General features: G+C 46.2%; 3 protein-coding genes across 3 annotated transcripts; 1 reads left to right on the forward strand and 2 right to left on the reverse strand.

Annotated features, from left to right (window-relative positions):
* Window positions 1–275: 275 nt before the first annotated feature.
* On the forward strand, window positions 276–20,254 carry Dhc1 (Dynein heavy chain 1). Its single transcript, XM_064053957.1, has 37 exons — window positions 276–361; window positions 419–556; window positions 603–893; window positions 1,065–1,254; window positions 1,304–2,185; window positions 2,232–2,455; window positions 2,503–2,650; window positions 2,700–2,881; window positions 2,930–3,136; window positions 3,189–3,894; window positions 3,941–4,134; window positions 4,748–4,942; window positions 5,000–5,241; window positions 5,290–5,476; window positions 5,523–5,804; window positions 5,851–6,330; window positions 6,380–6,579; window positions 6,624–7,311; window positions 7,357–7,581; window positions 7,625–7,797; window positions 7,845–8,211; window positions 8,256–8,450; window positions 8,498–8,794; window positions 8,844–8,962; window positions 9,013–9,140; window positions 9,189–10,699; window positions 10,751–10,959; window positions 11,009–11,247; window positions 11,296–11,699; window positions 11,746–12,394; window positions 12,442–12,587; window positions 16,121–16,369; window positions 16,416–17,735; window positions 17,780–18,197; window positions 18,241–18,393; window positions 18,440–19,725; window positions 19,771–20,254. The coding sequence occupies exons 1-37, from the start codon at window positions 353–355 to the stop codon at window positions 20,155–20,157; spliced, it is 13,920 nt and encodes a 4,639-aa protein (XP_063910027.1). The 5' UTR covers window positions 276–352; the 3' UTR covers window positions 20,158–20,254.
* Window positions 12,605–16,040, reverse strand: LOC135127521 (chaoptin-like). The gene is made up of 2 exons (XM_064053958.1): window positions 15,614–16,040; window positions 12,605–15,517 (listed from the first exon to the last, which is right to left on the reverse strand). The coding sequence occupies exons 1-2, from the start codon at window positions 15,614–15,616 to the stop codon at window positions 12,647–12,649; spliced, it is 2,874 nt and encodes a 957-aa protein (XP_063910028.1). The 5' UTR covers window positions 15,617–16,040; the 3' UTR covers window positions 12,605–12,646.
* A 232-nt stretch (window positions 20,255–20,486) lies between the features above and the next one.
* LOC135127530 (probable prefoldin subunit 6) lies at window positions 20,487–21,126 on the reverse strand. Its single transcript, XM_064053970.1, has 2 exons — window positions 20,948–21,126; window positions 20,487–20,904 (listed from the first exon to the last, which is right to left on the reverse strand). Exons 1-2 carry the CDS (start codon window positions 21,009–21,011, stop codon window positions 20,588–20,590), a joined length of 381 nt encoding a protein of 126 aa, XP_063910040.1. The 5' UTR covers window positions 21,012–21,126; the 3' UTR covers window positions 20,487–20,587.
* Window positions 21,127–21,137: the final 11 nt, after the last annotated feature.

Genomic DNA, 21,137 nt, shown 5'->3' on the forward strand with positions numbered 1-21,137 from the left:
GGACTTTTTTACCGAACGTCACGTGTTGTGCACTTTCGCCACAATCTGGCCATAAGAGCCATTTATAAATAACTGGTGCCAGGAACCCCGGTGTTCTTCAGGCACAATTACACCACACTTCGCACTGAGCGTAACCATAGGGTGACATGAAATGCGATCGCGTGCCCTTTGCCTAAATGAACTGGCATTATTTTGTCGTTGCAAGTAACCACACTCGAGACAGTCGTCTTCGGCGGGCTAAAATGAGCACTCTGTCCTAGCTCTCCGAAGAACAATGTTCGTGTACGGGCCGCAGGGCCACTACTCCTCGGACTCGGAGTCCGAGTCCGAGAGCGAGTGCGACCCGGAGGTGATGCTCATGGTAAAAAAACGGGCGAAAATTTCTTGGAGTTGGTGTTTTAAGTGTGTCGTTTTTCAGCGCCGGCGGGAGGAATGCGAGAGGAAGGCGAGGAGGGGCGAGATGGACCCACGTCTGGAGTTCGCCTTCCAGCTCCTGATGGACGGGACGGGGTTGCCGAGGCACGAAATCATGGACCACGTGTTCGAGGGAGACATGGTATGTGAATTTTGGTGGTGGAGCTAGGCCAAAATTTTCTTTCCAGCTGGACGAAATCAATCAGTTGTTTCTTCCTCACATGAAGAGCAAGCTGATGTGGTTTTACCAGGACGTGGAGGAGACAGAAGTGGTGCCAGTGATCGACCCCAATAAACCTAGTACGAGCAGGCAGGTCCAACCCAGTACCAGCAGACAAGCTATTCTCCAGCAGCTGCTCCCCACGTACAAGAAGAAGCTGTTTTTGACGGACGGCTGGGATGTTCCTCTCACCGGAATCTGCATCTATATTTTTAGGACGAACACGACTAAGCAGCTCCCCGAAGAAGGCTTCCACAAGGTAGAAAGTACGATACTTAGTAGAAATGGGGTTACTTTCAAGGACGTTACTTGATTGGCTATTCTGTTCGTAGCATGTGTTTTGATTGGCGAATTCAAGCCCCGCCCTCACGTAGCAAAGCGAACGGGCGTGGCTTAGACATTCTAGCCTCACTTATTCCATTATTTCCAGGACTTATTCTGCGGCATAATCGACGCCCAGCGAATCGGTTTAATAACCACCGTCGAGCGCATCATCGAGCACGTCTTCATGGAGGCTCTCGCCCACCCCAGCCCCGACTGCGAAGACGACGCCGCCAACTGCCCCATGGTGAAAAACCAGCTTCTCCCCAGCCTCCGGTCCTTCTGCAGCGCTTTGAAAGGTAAACCCCAACTTTGGGTGTTACACCCCCCAACTCCGAATTTTTCCAGTTTGCGAAGAAGTCTGCAACGAAGGCAACCTCTTCGACGACGGCGGCTCCACCATGTCTATCCTCGACACCGAAGAAGTGAACGAAATGTCGAAACACCCCGAGAAGCTTATAGTGTTGGAGGACCGCGTCAAGTCGTGGTCCAAGCGCCTGACCGAAATTCTCAAAGAGAGCGAACAAGTGAGGAGGGAGAACGACTCATCGGGACCTCAGGACGAGCTCGAGTATTGGAAGAAGAGGGGGGCACAGTTCTCGCAGATCTCCAACCAGGTGAACTCCAGCGAGGTGCAGATGACGATTTTGTGTCTGCGGTTGGGGCACTCGAAAGCGTTGAAGGAGTGGTCGGAGACGGATAAGAAGATCACGTTTTGTTACAACGAAGCTAAAGATAACGCCAAGTTTATACAGGCGTTGGAGAAGAATTGTCATTCGTTGTATTTGGACGACCCGGTGAAGATGAGAGCTTCGATTTTGGGGTTGCTGCAGACGGTGCGTCTGATACATAGTATCTCTCAGTTTTACAACACTTCGGAGAGGACGTCTGCGTTGATGGTGAAGATCACGAACCAAATGATCGAGACTTGTAAAGAATACGTGACGTGTCGTGGTCAAGAGACCATTTGGTCACAAGATCGTCTTATGGTCAAAGACAAGCTCACCCACTGCATCATGTTGAATAAAGTCTACCGCAAAACTTACACTCTGGTCAAGAACCAGCCCTTCATTCCCGGACAGCAGTCCTTCAACTTCTCCGAAAACTACGTCTTCGGGAAATTCGACGCCTTCTGCAGACGCTTGAGTAGAATAATCTCCATGTTCGATCTAATCGACGACTACAACAGCTTGTTCCAAAGACGCATGGAGGGGTTGCTTCTAGGAGACGGTAACCACCTCCAACTCTATTTTTAGGCACTCATTTCAATTCGTAGCCTTGGAAGAAGCCATGCAGAACTTCAACGAAATCAAATCGATAGTGATGAATAAAACATACGACTATCTAGATCAAAGAAACGCGGAATTCAATGCAGACTTTAGGTCGTTTTTGTCGCACACCGACGAACTAAAAGAGAACATCGGGAACAGCATCGAAAGGAATTTCGATAGCGTCTGGGAGACTCCACAAGGCATCCGTTTTCTGACGCGCTTCGAAAAAGTACTTTTCTTCGTAGTTTTGCTAACTTTGACGCCAGTTTTTCACAGGTCAGCGAAAAGATTCCTCTAACCCGGATGGACGACAAGTACGAACGCATCCTCAAGTACTGCGAGAAGGAAGTCGATCGCATTATCAAAATGTACAAGAAGCAGAAAGACGATCCGCCGGTGCCTATCATGTTCCCACCGATAGCTGGTAATTTCTTGACCAAAAATAGATTAAAAGGTTCATTTTGATACAACAGGACGCATCAAATGGGCGAGGTCTCTATTGTGTCATTTAGACGAACTACTGTCTTGCGTGACTACGCACCATATCTTGAGGAACCTCCCAGCGACCGCGGAATTATCCAGAAGACATAAAGCAGCTGAAACAACCCTAAAGTCGTACGAAACGGATATGGTAGCCATTTGGATGAATCAACACGTAATCATGTTAAAAGTCTTGTAAAGTGTCGTAAAATTTTATTTCTAGATTTGCGACGTCGATAATTGTCTTAAGCGGAATCTACTGGCGGTGTGTCCCGAGCAACAGCGCATCAAAGTCAAACTGCACAATACGATTCCGTTGCTGATCCGGGAGACGGATCTGATGCTCAAGATGGACCTCCCGGTACCCATGGTCGCTATGACTCTGTACTGCAAGCAGGAGCACTTTAGCTTGATTAAGGATCATCTCCAGGTAACACCCTTCTAAGGCGCATGTTTGTCAGTTCGATAGCGTTTTGGTACAGTTCCTGATCGAAGACCTCCTGACGGTGGTCCGTTCCGTCAAGCTCGAAGTCCGCCCCCTCTTCCTTCCCCATCTGGTCAAACTCACCGACATCGTCGCCGAAGGCATGCACAAACTCACTTGGGTGTCCTTGGACTGGAAGGACTTCGTCGACAAGTCCAACGACTCCATCAAGCGATTCAAAATTTTGACCGAGAGAGTCCACGATGTCTACACCAACCGAGTCTTGGAGGTCCTCAGTCTCATGCAATCGGTGCAGCTGCACGCTTTACCCGAAGTGGACGACGGCCCCTGGACCATCGACGACTTCTGCGACAAAATGGACGAAGTTTGTAGAACTGCAGCGACGGACCTCCACCGCAAGAGCCTCATGGTGGAGGAAGCCGTCGAGGAGATCCTCATGCTGGTGCGTAAAGCGCGCATCGACTGTCCGTCGCAGAACGACGAAGACATCTTCTCCGAAGACGAGGCGGAGCAGACCGAAGAGAGTGGGTCGACACAACAACAGTCGGACTGGAGTTTGGTGTGGGAGTGTTTCGAGAAACCTCATTTGCTTTTGAGTGGGGGGATGTCCAAGGCTATGGAGGATATGGTGAAGGGGGCAGTGAGCGAGATGAGGAGGTACTACAGTCGGAAGGTGGTGGATGTTCTTGTGAGAGTGACCAGGCAGTCTTTGGAGGCTTTACGAAGACGATTTGCTGTGGAATGTAGGTGGTCAGATTTGGGTGGTTGGAGGTACAGAGATTGTCGTAGATCACTCGGAGAGGACGCCCGTTTTTATCCTGAATTCGGTGTTGTTGATACCGAAAGTGGCCGTTCAGCCGAACTTGGAGGAAGTCCAAGATGTGTTGAACTTGGCCGGGAAGAACATCACCTCTGTGTCGAAGGGTGTTGGACAGTGGATGCGCGGAAAGCCACAGGTGAGCTCCAATCATACCATCATCGACGTTCTTCTTGTGGCTTTCTGCAATGTAAATAAATGCACTTGGTGTTTACTATGCAGAAACAACGATGTAAATTTTTCTCAAATTGTTTAAATACATGCGTCATGACGAACTTTCGTCGTAAGTAATGCGTGCACTGTCATAAACATCGTCATCTGTGTCTGGAATTTCTGTTCGGAGGAATGATGATGACTTTTTAAAGCCCCCAGGAGACAGTTGTACAAGTTTTAAGAAACAAGTAAGTAACCTGTGGTTTAGCAGTAGCAGCATGAAACTTATACAACTGTTGAATGCATCAAAAAACAAGAAATTAATCGAGGTTTGTTTTCCTTTTCTACATCACCCACTACACCCCATCACACTTAACTCTCAACACTGTTACTACCAACACCTTCACTGTATATATACCATTGTTTACGAATGTCATGTACACGCCAAAAATCACCGTCTACACTGACTGCATAAAAATCCACACGACATTTACACTTCCCGGCATGCGGCTTTGTAAATTATGGCCCGCAAGACTCCAGTCCCCAAAAAGTCCGTATGGAAAAAAATAGCTGGTACCAGAGCCAATCTAATGGATATTGTCAATCGTTCACGAATGAGTCAGAAGCCGAGCAAAGGGGGACCGATTAAGACGAAAGACGAAGATTTTAGAGCGAGGAGGCGGAAGTTGTATAGGCTGGCGACGGAAGAGAAACCCATGTTTCCCTTCCAGCAGAAGAACTTCCACAACTTCGTCATGGAGAACAAGGAAGTGTTGAAGACGTTGTCGTTGTTGTCGATTTGCACACAGGAAATGAAACAGGTGCGACTGACTACACGTTAACAAAAATTGTTGAATCACAGTCAAACCGTCTCGCAGGAAATGACCCAGTTCATATCTAAATGGAGACCGTACAACATTCTGTGGCGAAACGAAAAGACCCAAAGGGAGCTACTTACCGCTTGCTTGAACGAATTTGAAACGTCCTTAAGAAAACACGAAGAGCTCAACGAAAGGTTGACCACCGAACCTGACGTTTTCGTGATCAGTAACTGCCTTGCCATATCCACGGAGAAACTCAAGTATGGACTGGTTACCGAAATTAGGTCCTGCACACATAGGTCAGCAATTCTATTCAATAGCTCTCTTGATGTCCACTTTTTCCACAGAATCGGTCAAGCCATGAAGAAGAAATACCGACGCGAAATGGACTACGTCTACGCCGTGATCAGCGAAATGGAGCGAAAGCTCGAACGCACGATTCGCGATTTGGACGACGTTCGTCTGATCATGGACACCTTGAAGAAAATTCGCGAGCAAGAGGTGGACATGGAACTCAAAATCGACCCTATCGAGGTACCGATTTTCCTTCCGCTTCATTCCACTCTAGTTTATCTTTTAGGACGCCTTCAACGTTCTAAATCGTCACAACGTGATGATCGAACGCGAAATTTTGGAACAAGTCGATAGCTTACGGTACACCTGGAGCAGACTGTTGGAGCATGCTCTTAAGGTTCAAGTGAATTTGCTGGAGATGCAGCCGCAATTCCAAACTGATCTTCGGACCAACCTTGAGAAGTTTAGACAAGACAAGATTGACTATTGTAACGAGTATAGAACTGCGGGTCCGATGCAGCCTGGGCTTACGCCGCGAGAAGCCTCGGATCGGCTCATTCTATTCCAAGTAGAACTGTTTTTTGATTTTTCGATTTTCTAATTCGGTGTTTTAGAATCGTTTTGATGGAATGTGGCGTAAACTGCAGACGTACCAAAGCGGTGAAGAACTTTTCGGTCTACCCACTACCGATTATCCAGATCTAGCACAAATACGCAAAGAGTTGAACCTTCTGCAAAAACTGTACAAACTTTACAACGACGTTATCGATCGGGTGACCAGCTACTACGATATTCCGTGGGGAGAAGTCAACATCGAAGAAATCAACAACGAACTCATGGAATTCCAAAACCGGTGCAGGAAGCTTCCGAAAGGCTTAAAAGAGTGGCCTGCTTTCTTCGCACTGAAGAAAACCATCGACGACTTCAACGACATGTGTCCTCTCTTGGAACTGATGGCCAACAAAGCCATGAAACCACGCCACTGGCAAAGAATCATGGATTCCCTCAATCACATCTTCGAGTTCGAGAGTGACGGTTTTTGCCTCAAGAACATCCTAGAAGCACCTTTGTTACAACACAAAGAAGACATCGAGGTGAGTCGTTTAAAATGTAACACGAACCACTTCTACTTCGTTCTTCCAGGACATTTGTATCTCCGCAATGAAAGAAAAAGACATAGAAGCCAAGTTGCGCCAAGTCACGAACGAATGGTCCGTCCACGAACTAACCTTCATGACTTTCAACAACCGAGGAGAACTCCTACTCCGAGGGGACACCACCGCTGAAACAATAGGCCAACTAGAAGACAGCCTCATGGTACTAGGATCTCTCTTGTCCAACAGGTACGTACACCGCAGTACCCACAATCCGTAACTTCTCCTTCCAGATACAACGCTCCTTTCCGCAAACAAATTCAACAGTGGGTGCACGACCTCTCCAACACCAACGAGATTCTGGAACGCTGGTTGTTGGTGCAAAACATGTGGGTTTACTTGGAAGCCGTGTTCGTGGGTGGCGACATCGCCAAACAACTCCCCAAGGAAGCCAAACGCTTCTCCAAAATCGATAAATCCTGGCAGAAGATCATGCAGCGAGCGCACGAAACTCCGGGAGTGGTGGCTTGTTGCGTCGGCGACGATCTTCTCAAGCAGCTGTTACCACACCTCCAAGAGCAACTGGAGTTGTGTCAGAAATCCCTCAGTGGTTACTTAGAGAGGAAGCGCATGATGTTCCCGAGATTCTTCTTCGTTTCAGATCCGGCGCTGCTCGAAATTCTGGGTCAGGCTTCGGATTCGCACACCATCCAGAACCATCTCCTTTCGATTTTTGATAACACGAGATGGGTGAAATTCCACGATATCGAGTACAATAAGATAACGGCGATTGTGTCGTCCGAAGGAGAGATGATACAGCTGGAGAAAGCAGTCCGGGCTGAAGGGAGCGTGGAAACTTGGTTGACCCAACTGTTGGTAACTTCACAGGCTTCGTTACACTCGATCATAAGACAAGCCAACGGAATGATAAACGACGGGAACTTCCACTTGCTTCTCTTCTTGGAGAAGATGCCGGCGCAGGTAGGGTAAGCTTTGTCTCGACGATTTTTAGATTTTTCTTTCAAGATCGGACTCTTGGGGCTGCAAATGATTTGGACCAGAGACGCCGAATTGGCGTTGATGCAAGCCCGACACGACAAAAAGGTGATGGCCGACACCAACAACAAGTTCCTCGAATTACTCAACACTTTAATCGACCAAACCACTAGAGACCTCACCAAAATAGAGCGCACTAAATTTGAAACTTTGATCACCATCCACGTGCACCAGAGAGACATTTTCGACATCTTGGTAAGTCACTGTAACTAGTTCTTGTGTGATTCCAAACTTGCAGTGTCGGATGAACGTAAGACACGTCAACGACTTCGAGTGGTTGAAGCAGTGCCGCTTCTACTTCAAGGAAGAGCAAGACAAAACCTTGATCATAATAACGGACGTTTCGTTTTCGTACCAGAATGAGTACTTGGGGTGTACTGACCGTCTGGTGATTACTCCCCTCACCGACAGGTCCGTCTAGACAAGTCCTCAACGTGGTCAAAAATTTTGGCTTCTAGGTGCTACATAACTCTGGCTCAAGCTTTATCCATGAGCATGGGTGGCGCTCCGTGTGGACCAGCCGGTACCGGCAAAACAGAGACCGTCAAAGACATGGGTAAAACTCTCGCCAAGTACGTAGTGGTCTTCAACTGTTCGGACCAAATGGACTATCGAGGTCTAGGCCGCATCTACAAAGGTCTAGCTCAATCGGGTTCCTGGGGCTGTTTCGACGAGTTCAACAGGATCGAGCTGCCAGTTCTTTCGGTGGCAGCCCAACAAGTAGCCGTCGTTCTAGCCAGCAAGAAAGAAAAACGAAAGAACTTCCAGTTCACGGACGGCGATATCGTCGAAATGTGTCCCGAGTTTGGAATTTTCATCACCATGGTAAACCGTGTCTCTTGTATCCAAAAACAAAACTTTTTTTGTAGAATCCAGGTTACGCCGGCCGGAAGGAACTCCCCGAGAACTTAAAAATCCAGTTCCGCACCGTCGCGATGATGGTCCCTGACCGTCAAATCATCATCCGAGTCAAGTTGGCTAGTTGCGGCTTCCTGGAGAACATCACCTTGGCGAGGAAATTTTATACTTTGTACAAGCTTTGTGAGGAGCAGCTCACCAAACAGGTCTCCCCTCACACTTTTCGTGTCGAATTTTAACCAAATCGATTCAGGTCCATTACGATTTCGGTCTTCGCAATATTTTATCGGTTTTGCGTAGTCTGGGTGCTGCCAAACGTGTCAATAATAAAGACAGCGAAAGTACGATAGTCATGAGGGTTTTGCGTGATATGAATCTATCCAAGCTGATCGATGAAGATGAGCCGCTCTTTATTTCTTTGGTGGCTGACCTCTTTCCCAACCAGGCGCTGGAAAAAACTGCCTATCCGGAGTTGGAAGAGGCCATTAACACGCAAGTGGAAGAGGCGGGCCTCATCAATCACCCGTCGTGGGCTTTGAAACTTATACAAGTGAGAAGAAACTCTAGCTAGACTATAAAGTTGAGCAAACTTTTCCTAGTTGTATGAAACCCAGCGGGTTCGCCACGGAATCATGACTTTAGGGCCCACCGGGGCCGGGAAGACCACTTGCATTCAGACTTTGATGAGAGCTTTGACCCAGATGGGTGACTACCACAGGTTTTTTACTGTTATTGACTAAAACCTTCTCTGACTATGATCGTTTCAAGGGAGATGCGAATGAATCCGAAAGCCATCACGGCAGCCCAAATGTTCGGGCGCCTGGACGTCGCCACCAACGACTGGACGGACGGTATCTTCTCGGCCCTCTGGCGGAAAACTCTGAAGCTAAAACAAGGTATGTAACCTTCAAACACACCCCATCAAAGTCTTAATCCATTTGTAGGAGAATACGTCTGGTTGGTCCTCGACGGTCCGGTCGACAGTATATGGATCGAAAATCTAAACTCGGTCCTCGACGACAACAAAACTCTAACTCTAGCCAACGGCGATCGTTTATCCATGGCTCCAACGTGCAAGATCATCTTCGAACCACACAACATCGACAACGCCTCCCCAGCCACCGTCTCTAGAAACGGAATGGTCTACATGAGTTCCTCTGGACTGAACTGGAAGCCCGTGGTGGCCGCATGGTTGAAAAAGCGAAGTGTGAGAGAACAAGAACTGTTCCACAAGTTGTTCGACGAATCCTACGGGGAACTGTATGCCTGGGGGACGCAGAATTTGGTACTCGTCGTGGACGTTCTCGAATGTAACGTAACTCTTCAAATGTTGAAACTCCTAGAAGGGTTGGTTCCCGTGCAGGTCGACGAAACCGAAGATCTTTCAGCTTCCAAGTCTGATCAGGGTGATTTAGACGACGACTTGTTGGACGAGTCGGAGAAGGTCGAAGAGAACAAACCCTTCACGAACGAGCACATGTCCAAGCTGTATGTTTTCGCGCTGATTTGGGGCATGGGGGCATTCCTTGAAACCGCCGATCGAAGCAAATACGATCGTTTCCTTAAAGAGAATTTAACAGAGTTGGACTTGCCCAAAAACGATCGCAAAAATCCTGACGCTACTGTCTTCGATTATGTGGTCAATTCTGACGGTGAGTGGGTCCTGTGGAGCACCATGGTCACGAATTACGTGTACCCGGAGCTCGCTACGCCTGAATATTCCACGATTTTGATCCCCATTCCCGACAACGTCCGCATCAATTACTTGATTCACACTATAGCGAAGCAAGAGAAGGCCGTTTTGGTGGTAGGTGAGCAAGGGACTGCCAAGACCGTCATGATGAAGTCTTACATAAAGAACGCCAACCCTGAAATTTATCTCAACCGATCTTTCAATTTTTCTAGTGCCACGTCGCCTTATCAATTCCAAAAGACAATTGAGAGTTACGTCGATAAGAGAATGGGGAACACGTTCGGAGCTCCCAATGGCAAAAAGATGATTATTTTCATAGACGACATCAATCTGCCAGAGATCAATTGTTGGGGTGACCAAATAACAAATGAAATCGTTCGCCAGACCATGGACATGGGTGGGTTCTACAGTTTGGAGAAACCTGGAGAGTTTACGACCATCGTGGACGTGCAGTTTGTGGCAGCGATGGGACAGCCTGGGGGTGGCCGAAACGACATACCGTCGAGGTTGAAAAGGCAGTTTTGCATGTTTAATTGTCCTTTACCAATTGACATGTCCATTGACAAGATTTTCGGGGTGATCGCCCAGGGTCACTACAACGTCAAAAGAGGGTTCACGCTAGAGGTGAGGAATCTGGTGAAGAAGCTGATTCCTCTGACGAGGATTCTGTGGAAGAATACAAGAGCGAAGTTGTTGCCGACACCCGCAAAATTCCACTATGTTTTCTCTTTGAGGGATCTGTCTAGGATTTGGCAGGGGATGGTAACTGACTAGGTGTGTACAGATGGGTTTTGTTTTGACGTTGTCTTGTAGATTGGGACTTTATCTACCGTGATAGAGTCAGAAGGGTGCATGATGGTCCTGTGGAAGCACGAATGTACAAGGGTATTTTCAGATCGGTTTACCATAGAAGAAGACAAGAAGTGGTTCAACGAGGAGTTGTTAAGTTTAGTGGAACAGGAACTGGGGGCGGAATTTAGAAAGAAAACGGAACCTAATCCAGTTTTTGTAGATTTCATGAGGTCCGCCCTATATTGTTGTAAAAATTAAAAATCTATCAGTGTTTTTTAGAGACGCCCCTGAACCCACTGGCGAAGAAGGGGAAGACGCAGACATGGAACTTCCCAAAGTGTACGAACCGGTAACCGCCGAAAACGAACTAAGAGAGAGATTGGACATGTTTTTGGCACAATTTAACGAAATGGTCCGAGGTTCTGGAATGGATTTGGTATTTTTCCCAGATGCCATGCTCCACTTGGTGAAAATATCAAGAGTAATTCGTCATCCGAGAGGAAACGTGATGCTCGTTGGTCAGTATTGTGCTCTTCAGTGTCCGCGTGCTTAACTTGAGTCTTCAGGGGTCGGCGGAAGTGGCAAACAATCCCTCACGAAACTCTCGTCGTTTATCGCCGGCTACAAAACCTTCCAGATCACGTTAACCAGGTCCTACAACATCGCCAACTTTTTAGAAGACTTAAAAGTTCTTTATCGTTCTTGCGGCTGCCAAGGCAAAGGTACCACTTTTATTTTCACTGATTTAGACATCAAAGAAGAAGGATTTCTCGAGTACTTGAACAACATTTTATCGTCCGGAGTGATTTCGAATCTCTTCACGAAAGACGAGCAAGCCGAAATCATCCAAGAGGTGACGCCTGTGATGAAGAGAGAGAACCCGAAGAGATCCCTAAACCCCGAAAGCGTCATGGAGTACTTCATGAATAGGACGTGCCAAAACTTGCACGTCGTCTTTTGCTTTTCTCCTGTAACCCACACACTTTGGTGTAGCCAGAACTAAAGAATTTTTTCAGGTTGGGGAAAAATTCCGGAACCGGGCCCTTCGATTCCCGGCTCTCATTTCCGGTTGCACCATCGACTGGTTCCAGCCGTGGCCCAGAGACGCTCTGGTACTAGTAGCGCGTCACTTCCTCACCGACTTCAAAATCGCCTGCACGGAAGAGGTCAAAGAAGAGTTAGTTAAAGCTTTGGGGTCCATTCAAGACGTAGTTTCAGCCACTTCCGTCGAGTACTTCCAGAGATTCCGCAGAGCGACTCACGTCACACCCAAATCCTACTTGAACTTCATCGCCGGGTACAAGAGCATTTACAAGAACAAGAAAAAGGAACTCAGTGACGGCGCTCTCAGAATGGACACAGGTTTAGAAAAGCTTGCCGAAGCCTCTTCCTCTGTTCTAGTTTTGAAGAAAGAACTGGCTTCTATGGAAAAAGAGCTCGCGGATGCGTCCAAACGTGCCGAGAAAGTCCTCACGGAGGTGACAGAACGAGCGATGCAAGCCGAAATTGTCAAAAACCAAGTACAGAAGGTTAAGGAGAAGGCAGAAATTTTGGTTTCTTCGATCGCTGTGGAGAAGGCTCTAGCCGAGGAGAAGTTGGAAGCCGCGAAACCCGCTCTAGAAGAAGCAGAAGCGGCTCTGAATACCATCAAACCAGCACACATCGGTTGGAAGGTATTATAGGGTTGGTTGAATAAAAAGTGTCTTTTGTAGCTACGGTGCGGAAACTGGGACGCCCTCCTCACCTGATTATGCGAATCATGGACTGCGTTCTGGTGCTGTTTCAAAGGAAACTTCACCCGGTCATCCCGGATACTGCGGCTTCCTGTCCGAAGCCATCATGGGCGGAGTCTCTCAAGGTTGTAACAAAACCAAATCGAATTCAAAACTTTATTAACACAACAGTTACAAAATACGATTAAAATCCAGGTAGTTTGGTGGTGGATTCGTTTTTCCATAAGCCGTCAGCTTCGTCTGGACAGTAAAAAATCGTACAAATGTTGTAACACTTGATTCCGTTTATGTTATCGTGTGTGAAAGTTACGTTTGCAGAGGCCACCCAGTCGATGTCTGAGTTTCGAAATGCTTTCAGCATTTCGACGAGGTGGTCGCATTGCCACTTATTCCCGCTGATTCCCACTAACTTCAACTTCTTCAAAGACCAAATCAAGTCCATGTGGCTTATCGCTATGAGGTGGTTTCCGGTCAGATCTAGGCGTTTCAACCCAATCAAGGGCATCAAGTTCTGCATCTTCAGTTTCGTTTTATTGTTGTACGACAAATCCAAGTCCTCTAATTTTTTCAAATTCGAAAAAGTGCCAGTGAGAAGTTTATTGACGTTGTTTCTGTGCAAGTTCATCACTCTTAGATTCGGGAATCCCTGGAAAGTGCCTAGAGCTAGCTTGGTTAGATTGTTGTTGCTGATTGATAACACTTCTAGATTAACCAAGCCGAAGAACGCCTTCATTTCTAAAATATAAATGTTATTGTGCGATAAGTTGAGCGTCTTCAGACAACTCAAGCCGGAGAAAGTACTATTAACGATCGCTGTAAGTTGATTGTTTTGCAAAAATAGTTCCTTTAGGTTGGTGAGACCGATGAAGGCTTCTGTTTCTAGGGAAAATATCTTCAAACCACTCAAATCTAAAGTGTCGGGGTTTGACATCCCCTCAAAAGTGCCTCTTTTGATGATGTTTATATTTCTGAACAAAGTTTTGAAGTCGTTGCTTTGAAGATTATTTAAGCCGTTGAACACTCCAGTGGTGATGTTCAGAATGTCAACGTTGTGGAGGTTGAGGGTTTCCAGATGTATCAAACCCTTGAAACAATTCCCTTCCAATGATAGTGCCTTCGTATCTGAAATGTTCATTACTTTCAAGTGGTTCAACGTAATGAAAGTATTCTGGGCTAAGTTAGTAGCGTCTGCGAAAGATATGCCAAGTTCTTCTAACCGATTACCAAAAGAAAAAGCATTTTGTGAAAATGTGATAATGCGATTCCCGCTTAAATCCAACCGTTGGAGTCTCTTCACTGGAAAGAACGTCTTGGGGTGGATTGTGACAAGTTGATTGTTACACAAATCTAAAAGTCTTAAAAAACGTAATCCCCGAAAAGCGTTAGCATCGATATCGATAATCTTCGAGTTTGATAGATCTAATTCTTCGACGACGCTAGTTTCAACGACTGAATGGTTGGTTAGACTAGTCAACCAGTCGTTCTTCAACAAAACAACAACCGCCGACGAGCTTAAAAGAAAAGAAAATTCCAAAGTATCAAATTTGTTGCTTTGTAAGTTCATCACTCCAATCACGCTCCTAGTATCAAAATCGATTCTCTTAATAAGGTTGTTTTCCAAGTGCAATTCCCTCAGTTGAAAGTCACCCGAAAAAGCTTCGCTTTTTATAACCTCGACCCCCGAATTTGATAAATCCAAAATCTTCAAATCTTGACACCCCACAAACCAACCATCTTCCACTGTCTTCAAAAAATTAAACGACAAATCTATCACGTCAACGTTCGATAAATTCTGGAAGGTGTTCACGTGGATGTACGTTATCCTGTTGCGACTTAAATCCAAAGTGTGACTTAAATGCAACCCCAAAAAAGCGTCTGCTTCAATTGTATCAATATGACACCCCGAAATATCAAGTTTTGCTATCCTACAGTTATCAAACGTGTGATTTTTGAGTTCCGTCATCCAGTTCGAACTGATGTTCAAGACGTTGACTGAACAATCGCTGAACCCTCTCTCACTAATGCTGATTATAGACGAATTAAACAAAGTCAACACGACTAGGTGAAAATGCTCCCCGAACATCTTCGGAGTGACAAACTTGATGTTATTGTTGCTCAAATCGAGCTTCTTCTTCACATACTTCTGACAAGTCTCGAAGTCAAACTTCTCGTCGATGTTAGCGTTTGATAGATTGAGACACTCTGTTTTCACGCCGCTGAGCGCAGTCAAGAAGTTGGTGTTGTTTAGGTCGTTGAAGGAAAAATCTATAACGTTGATGTTTCTGCGGTAATAGTGATAGTTGCAGTCTTGACAACTTATGTCGCTGATGCTCTGGATGTTGTTATAGCTGGCGTTTAAACTCCTGAAGTAGATTCGTTTCGTTCTGGTGTCAATGTGTTTGATTTTGTTGAAACTTAGATCCGCTTCTAGTCTTACGCCGTCTTCGAAAACCACATCGAACGACGTTAGATTGTTATTTCTAACGCTAATAAACACTTCTTTCGTAAAAGTGGAGAAACTGTGAGGATCGATTGTTCTAAGTCTGCAGCTGCTCAAATCCAGATGTTTCAGCGACACTAAATTCTCGAAAACGTTTCTAATGGATTCGAAGTTGTTGTCGTTCAAGAGTAGCATTTCCAAACGTGTCGGTAACGTCCTGACGAAAGATATCTCGCTGAGCTTGTTCTTACTCAAGTCTAGAAGCGTAACGTTGACGAATTCTTCAAAAGCGTAGTCTTCGATCACTTCCACCGACGAATTCGTGAGAGAAAACTGCTTGAGTTTGTGCTTCTTCGGCAACGGAAGAGCAAACGAGTGGATGTTTGCGAAATGTGAGTTCGTTATGACCACGTTGTAGATTTCGTTGTGGCGATGCGATGTGGAATTCGCATCCACGTTGTCAAAAAAATCGTACAGGAAATTCTCGAAGTTCGTGTTTTGGCAGCGATAACAAGTGAACGTTCGTAAACCGTTCTTCTGGATTTCAGTTGAACATTGTTGGATAGAAGGTTCAGGGGTCAAAAGCAGCATCCACGAGACAAGCGCCAACGTTTTCTGTAAAATTAAAATACAAAAATAAGAATGCAGCTTTTAATAAAAATATGGTTGGATAATATTTTTCAGAATTTGAAATAACGCGATGCCACTTACCATTTTAAAATTGTAGGTCAATGCACACTTCCACTATTCAAACGAAACTATTTTATTAAATCGGCGCCGATTTCGAGACATTCCATTAATTAACCAACTCATTCCACTCAAACTTAGCTGAATAAAGAATCTACATAATGTCAAGGCAAATAAATTAATGAATAACCATGCTTTGATTGTGATTTATTATTCAAGCGGCGACCGGTCTCTATTATTTTTCCGACTTACACTAGTTGGAAAAGATCCAAAACTGTGTGAATGCAGCAGGAACGATAAAAGAACGCGAATGTATTGATTTTCAAACTATTCGTACCTCAACCCCACTCGAGAAACGGCTTCACAGGAAATTATCACACACGACCATTTAATTGACAAAATTAACAACATAAACACAAAACTGGCGTTTCGACAAACCAACAGCCAATACAAGGCGAGTTTGAATCACGTGACACGACTGTCATTTTTTTATTGGTCCTGGAACTTGAGTCGTAATTTTCGTTAACCCAGATGATGGCCTCCACCACTTTCCTCCTGCAGCTCCAAAACTACCCCAAAGACATCATCAACAACGAAATGGTGGAGTTCCTCCAACCCTATTTCGAGATGGAGGACTACAACATGGACACTGCGAAGCGCGTCTGCGGTGACGTCGCCGGCTTGCTTTCGTGGACCAAAGCTATGGCGTTCTTCCACAGCGTCAACAGAGAGGTGCTCCCACTCAAAGCCAACCTCACGCTTCAAGAAGCCCGTCTGAAGGTGCGTCGTTCACCACAACCACCGGGCATTAAAAGCGGTTTTTCAGGTGGCCATGGAGGATTTGGCAGCCGCCGAACAACAACTGGAGGAACGCGAGCAGAGTCTGCGCGAGGTGAAAGAGCAGTACGATAAGGCGGTACTCGAGAAACAGAGACTGACAGATGCGGCTAATTCTTGTCTGAGAAAGATGAACACTGCGACCACTCTCATTAACGGTTTGGGAGGGGAGAAGGTGAGGTGGACTGACCAGAGTAAAGAGTTTAAAGAACAGCTAGGGCGTTTGGTCGGGGATGTGCTTCTAGCCACCGGGTTTTTGTCATACTGTGGACCCTACAATCAAGAATTTAGAGCGAATCTGGTGAACACGTGGATGGATATACTCAAGTCGAAGAGCATTCCGTTTACTCTTAATCTCAACATCACGAATATGTTGGTCGAGAGTGCCACTCTTTCGGAGTGGACGTTGCAAGGGTTGCCGAACGACGAACTCTCAGTCCAGAACGCCCTAATTGTTACTAAGTCTAGATCGTACCCGCTCTTAATAGACCCCCAGAACCAAGGGAAGATGTGGATCAAGAATAAAGAAGCCAACAACAGTCTCCAAATCACGTCTTTGAACCACAAGTACTTCAGGACGCATCTGGAAGACTGTTTGTCTATTGGTAAACCACTTCTGATTGAAGACATCGATATCGAACTAGACCCGGTTCTGGACAACGTCCTCGAAAAGAACTTTATCAAGTCGGGCTCGATCGAGAAGGTGATTGTAGGGGATAAAGAGTGCGACGTGATGAAAGGTTTCATGCTATACATTACGACGAAGCTCCCCAACCCTCCCTACTCCCCAGAAATCAGTGCCAAGACCTCCATCATCGACTTCACCGTGACTATGCTAGGCTTGGAGGACCAACTCCTCGGCAGAGTCATTCTAATGGAAAAATCCGACCTAGAAGCCGAACGAGTCGCCCTCTTCGAATCCGTCATGCAAAACCAAAGACGCATGAAAGAACTCGAAACGAACTTACTCAGCAGACTCAACTCCTCCGAGTGCTCTCTAGTAGAAGACGAGGAACTCATAAACGTCCTCCAAGTCACAAAAAGCACCGCCGAAGAAGTCAACCAAAAACTCTCCGTCTCCGCTCACACTGAAAAGAAAATCAACATAGCAAGAGAAGAGTTCAGAGCTGTAGCCGCTCGAGGCTCCATTTTGTACTTCTTGATCGTCGAAATGAGCAACGTGAACGTCATGTATCAAAACTCGTTGAAACAGTTCTTGATTATTTTCGACAGCTCGATCACCAAGTCGGAGAAGAGCCCTGACACGATGGAGAGGATCAGGATCATACTCCAGTACCTGACGAAAGAGGTGGGTAAGGTTTGACAAGGTCTTCCTCTAGTGTGACATTCCAGGTGTGGGCGTTCACCCAACGCAGCTTGTACGAACGCCACAAAGCCCTCTTCACGCTGATGATGGCCATGAAAATCGACCTCCAGAAAGCCATCATCACCCACGAGGAGTTCATGGCGTTCATCAAAGGAGGAGCATCTCTGGATTTGAACGCGGTAACTCCGAAACCCTTCCGATGGATTCTGGACATCACGTGGCTAAATTTGGTCGAAATCAACAAACTGAAGACGTTTTCAGACATACTGATCAAGATCGAAAACAATGAACGCGAGTGGAGGATTTGGTACGAGAAGGAGAAACCCGAAGAAGAAGAGATTCCGTGCGGATATCAAAAGGGTTTGGACGTGTTTAGAAAGCTCCTACTGATAAGGTCTTGGAGTCCGGACCGAACGGTCTCACAAGCACGAAAATACATCATTGGTAAGTACATACGAAAGATCGTGGGTTTCATCGTTGTCTTTAGATTCTTTGGGACCTGAATATGGAGAGCCGTGCATTCTGGATTTGGAAGCCACCTGGGCTGAATCCGAAGCAAGGACCCCTCTGATATGCATCCTCTCCATTGGGTCGGATCCTTCGCCACAAATCTCAGCTCTTGCGAAAGTCAAAGACATGAGTACGTATCTTCATTTCATTCATCTTAATCATTTGAAGTCTTCCAGCTTTGAAGGCGGTTTCCATGGGTCAAGGTCAAGAAGTCGTAGCCCGCGACATGATCGACTGGTCCATGGCCAACGGTGGCTGGGTCCTCCTCCAAAACATCCACTTATCCCTCCCGTTCGCCACCGAAGCCATGACCATGATCGTCGACGCGGAAACCGTCCACGAAAACTTCAGAATCTGGTTAACCACCGAAGTCCACGAGCAATTCCCAATAGGTCTCCTTCAAATGGCCATAAAATTCACGAACGAGCCGCCACAAGGAATCCGCGCCAGCATGAAACGCACGTACCAGAACATCACCCAAGATTACTTGGACTATTCTGCACAATCTCAGTGGCCACCTTTACTGTACGCCGTAGCTTTCCTTCACACCGTGGTCCAAGAAAGGCGAAAGTTTGGCCCTCTGGGCTGGAACGTCCCCTACGAGTTTAATCAAGCGGACTTCGCGGCGAGTGTCCAGTTTATACAAAACCATCTGGACGATATGGACCCCAAGAAAGGGGTTTCGTGGCCCACGGTATGCTACATGCTGGGGGAAGTCCAGTACGGGGGACGGGTTACCGATGACTTTGACAAGAGACTACTGACGACGTTCACTCAAGTTTGGTTCTGCGACGTGTTGTTGCGGCCGGGGTTCGAGTTTTACAAAGGGTACAAAGTTCCCCAGACGCGGAACCTTCAAGGGTACGTAGATTACATTAACAGTCTTCCGGCGACGGATACTCCTGAGGTGTTTGGGCTCCATGGAAATGCAGACATCACTTACCAGATTAACACGGCTAAAGGTATTCTGGACACGATTCTCAGCGTTCAACCCAAAGAAGGTGGCAGTCAAGGTGGCGAGACCCGCGAAAGCGTGGTTTACAGCCTTGCCGAAGACATGTTAGAGAAATTACCACCACAATACAACAGTTTCGAGGTAAAAGAGGCTCTCCAGAGAATGGGGGCACTTCTCCCCATGAATATTTTCCTTCGACAAGAAATCGACAGAATCCAGAAGGTGATCAAAGAAGTGAAATCCACACTGAGTGATTTGAAGTTGGCTATTGATGGCACCATCGTCATGAGTCAGGGTCTACGAAGTGCCCTTGACGCTATGTACGACGCCAGAATCCCAGACCGGTGGCAAAAAATATCGTGGGAGTCTGCCACTCTAGGATTCTGGTATACAGAGCTTCTTGAAAGGGACGCCCAATTCAGAAACTGGTGCAACAACGGCAAGCCCAACGTGTTTTGGATGACTGGGTTTTTTAATCCTCAGGGATTCTTAACGGCGATGCGTCAGGTACTCGAATATTTGTGTCAACACTGGCGTAATTTCTTTTTTTAGGATGTCACAAGAGCGCATAAGGGATGGGCGTTGGATTCGGTCGTGTTGCAGAATCTTATAACGCGTTACAATAAGGAAGACTTGAAGGAGGGTCCAGCGGAGGGTGTTTACGTTCATGGGTTGTTTCTGGAAGGCGCAGGCCTCGATAGAAGGACTGGGAAACTTATTGAAAGCAAACCCAAAGTGCTGTATGAGATGATGCCCGTTATTTATATTTACGCTATTAATACCACGGCTGGGAAAGACCCGAAATTGTACGAATGCCCTATATACAGGAAACCGCAACGGACTGATCAGAAATACGTGGGGTCCATTGATTTCGAAACTGATCACAACCCCAGACACTGGACTTTGAGAGGGGTGGCTCTGCTGTGTGATATCAAATAAAGAATGTCGTACATTCTTGATAAGGAAGAAGGCTGTGCACTAGTTGTAAAGTAGTTTATCAATTCACAAAATAGTAATAAAGATGTAACAGTCAGTATTAAATAAACACTTATTGAATGCAAGCTTTTTTTGAAGAATAAACGGGTTGAACAACGAATAGAAACAACAGTTTAGATCGCGTGACAAAATTCTTATTGTTGATTGGCGGGTGTATTCAGCCTCTCACTTGTTCCCGCCTCTGTTGAAATTTCATCCAATAGCTTTCCAGTGCGTCGCCGTGACGTCACACAATTAGTAAACCAACCTTTTATTCCTAATAAAACATCACCTTGTGTTAACGACGTCATTTTATTAGTTTTCAAAATTACAAAACTCGAGTTTAACCGTTACATAAATAAATCCATTAAATAAAGCTAAATGAGATCCAATATTAGGCATGCAATGCAGCCTTGACTTGCGCTTGCTGGAACTGATGCTGCAGCTTCTGGAGGGACTCCCTATGAGTGTCCTGCTTCTTCTCCATCGAAGTGATCAAGTCGTCGCACCTCTTAAGCTCCTTATTTATGTACTCCATCCGTTTGCTCACGTTTTGTTTAGCCTCGATGAGCTCTGTCTTAATAAGGACTGGACCCACGGACTTGTAGACTTTGGCATCTTTAGGCAGTATATCGAGCTCATCTTTCACTATCATATTTTCGTTTAATTGACCATCGAGCTGCTGCCTGGACGAAATGGCTTTCTGCAACTCTAACAAAATGTGAGGTTATATTCGGGGGTGCGAAAGCCGTACCTTTCTGTGTATTTTTGAAACTGTCCAGCTCGGACTGAATTTTTCGCTGCAGATCTTCGCTCATCTTGGTGTTGCTAATTAATTACGCTTTAAAATAGTACAAATTCGATTTATTTTCACACTTGCGAATTTGTGAAGATAGACGCAGTCGTGCAGGGGACACCGGCTTTTTTTAGGTTGGTAATCAGCT

This window comes from Zophobas morio, unplaced genomic scaffold, assembly GCF_036711695.1.
Source record: "Zophobas morio isolate AGI-343-1 ecotype UQ-CSIRO unplaced genomic scaffold, CSIRO_AGI_Zmor_V1 ptg000012l, whole genome shotgun sequence".
Taxonomy (NCBI): domain Eukaryota; kingdom Metazoa; phylum Arthropoda; class Insecta; order Coleoptera; family Tenebrionidae; genus Zophobas; species Zophobas morio.

Bases quoted from the DNA above. Each gene is read 5' to 3' on its own strand.
- LOC135127530 (XM_064053970.1), bottom strand. From the start codon at position 21,011: ATGAGCGAAGATCTGCAGCGAAAAATTCAGTCCGAGCTGGACAGTTTC. The intron at 20,905-20,947 runs GTACGGCTTTCG...ACATTTTGTTAG, and splicing joins TTTCAAAAATACACAGAAAG to AGTTGCAGAAAGCCATTTCG.
- Dhc1 (XM_064053957.1), top strand. The intron at 9,141-9,188 runs GTATGTAACCTT...ATCCATTTGTAG, and splicing joins AACTCTGAAGCTAAAACAAG to GAGAATACGTCTGGTTGGTC. The intron at 12,588-16,120 runs GTTGTAACAAAA...TCGTTAACCCAG, and splicing joins CATGGGCGGAGTCTCTCAAG to ATGATGGCCTCCACCACTTT.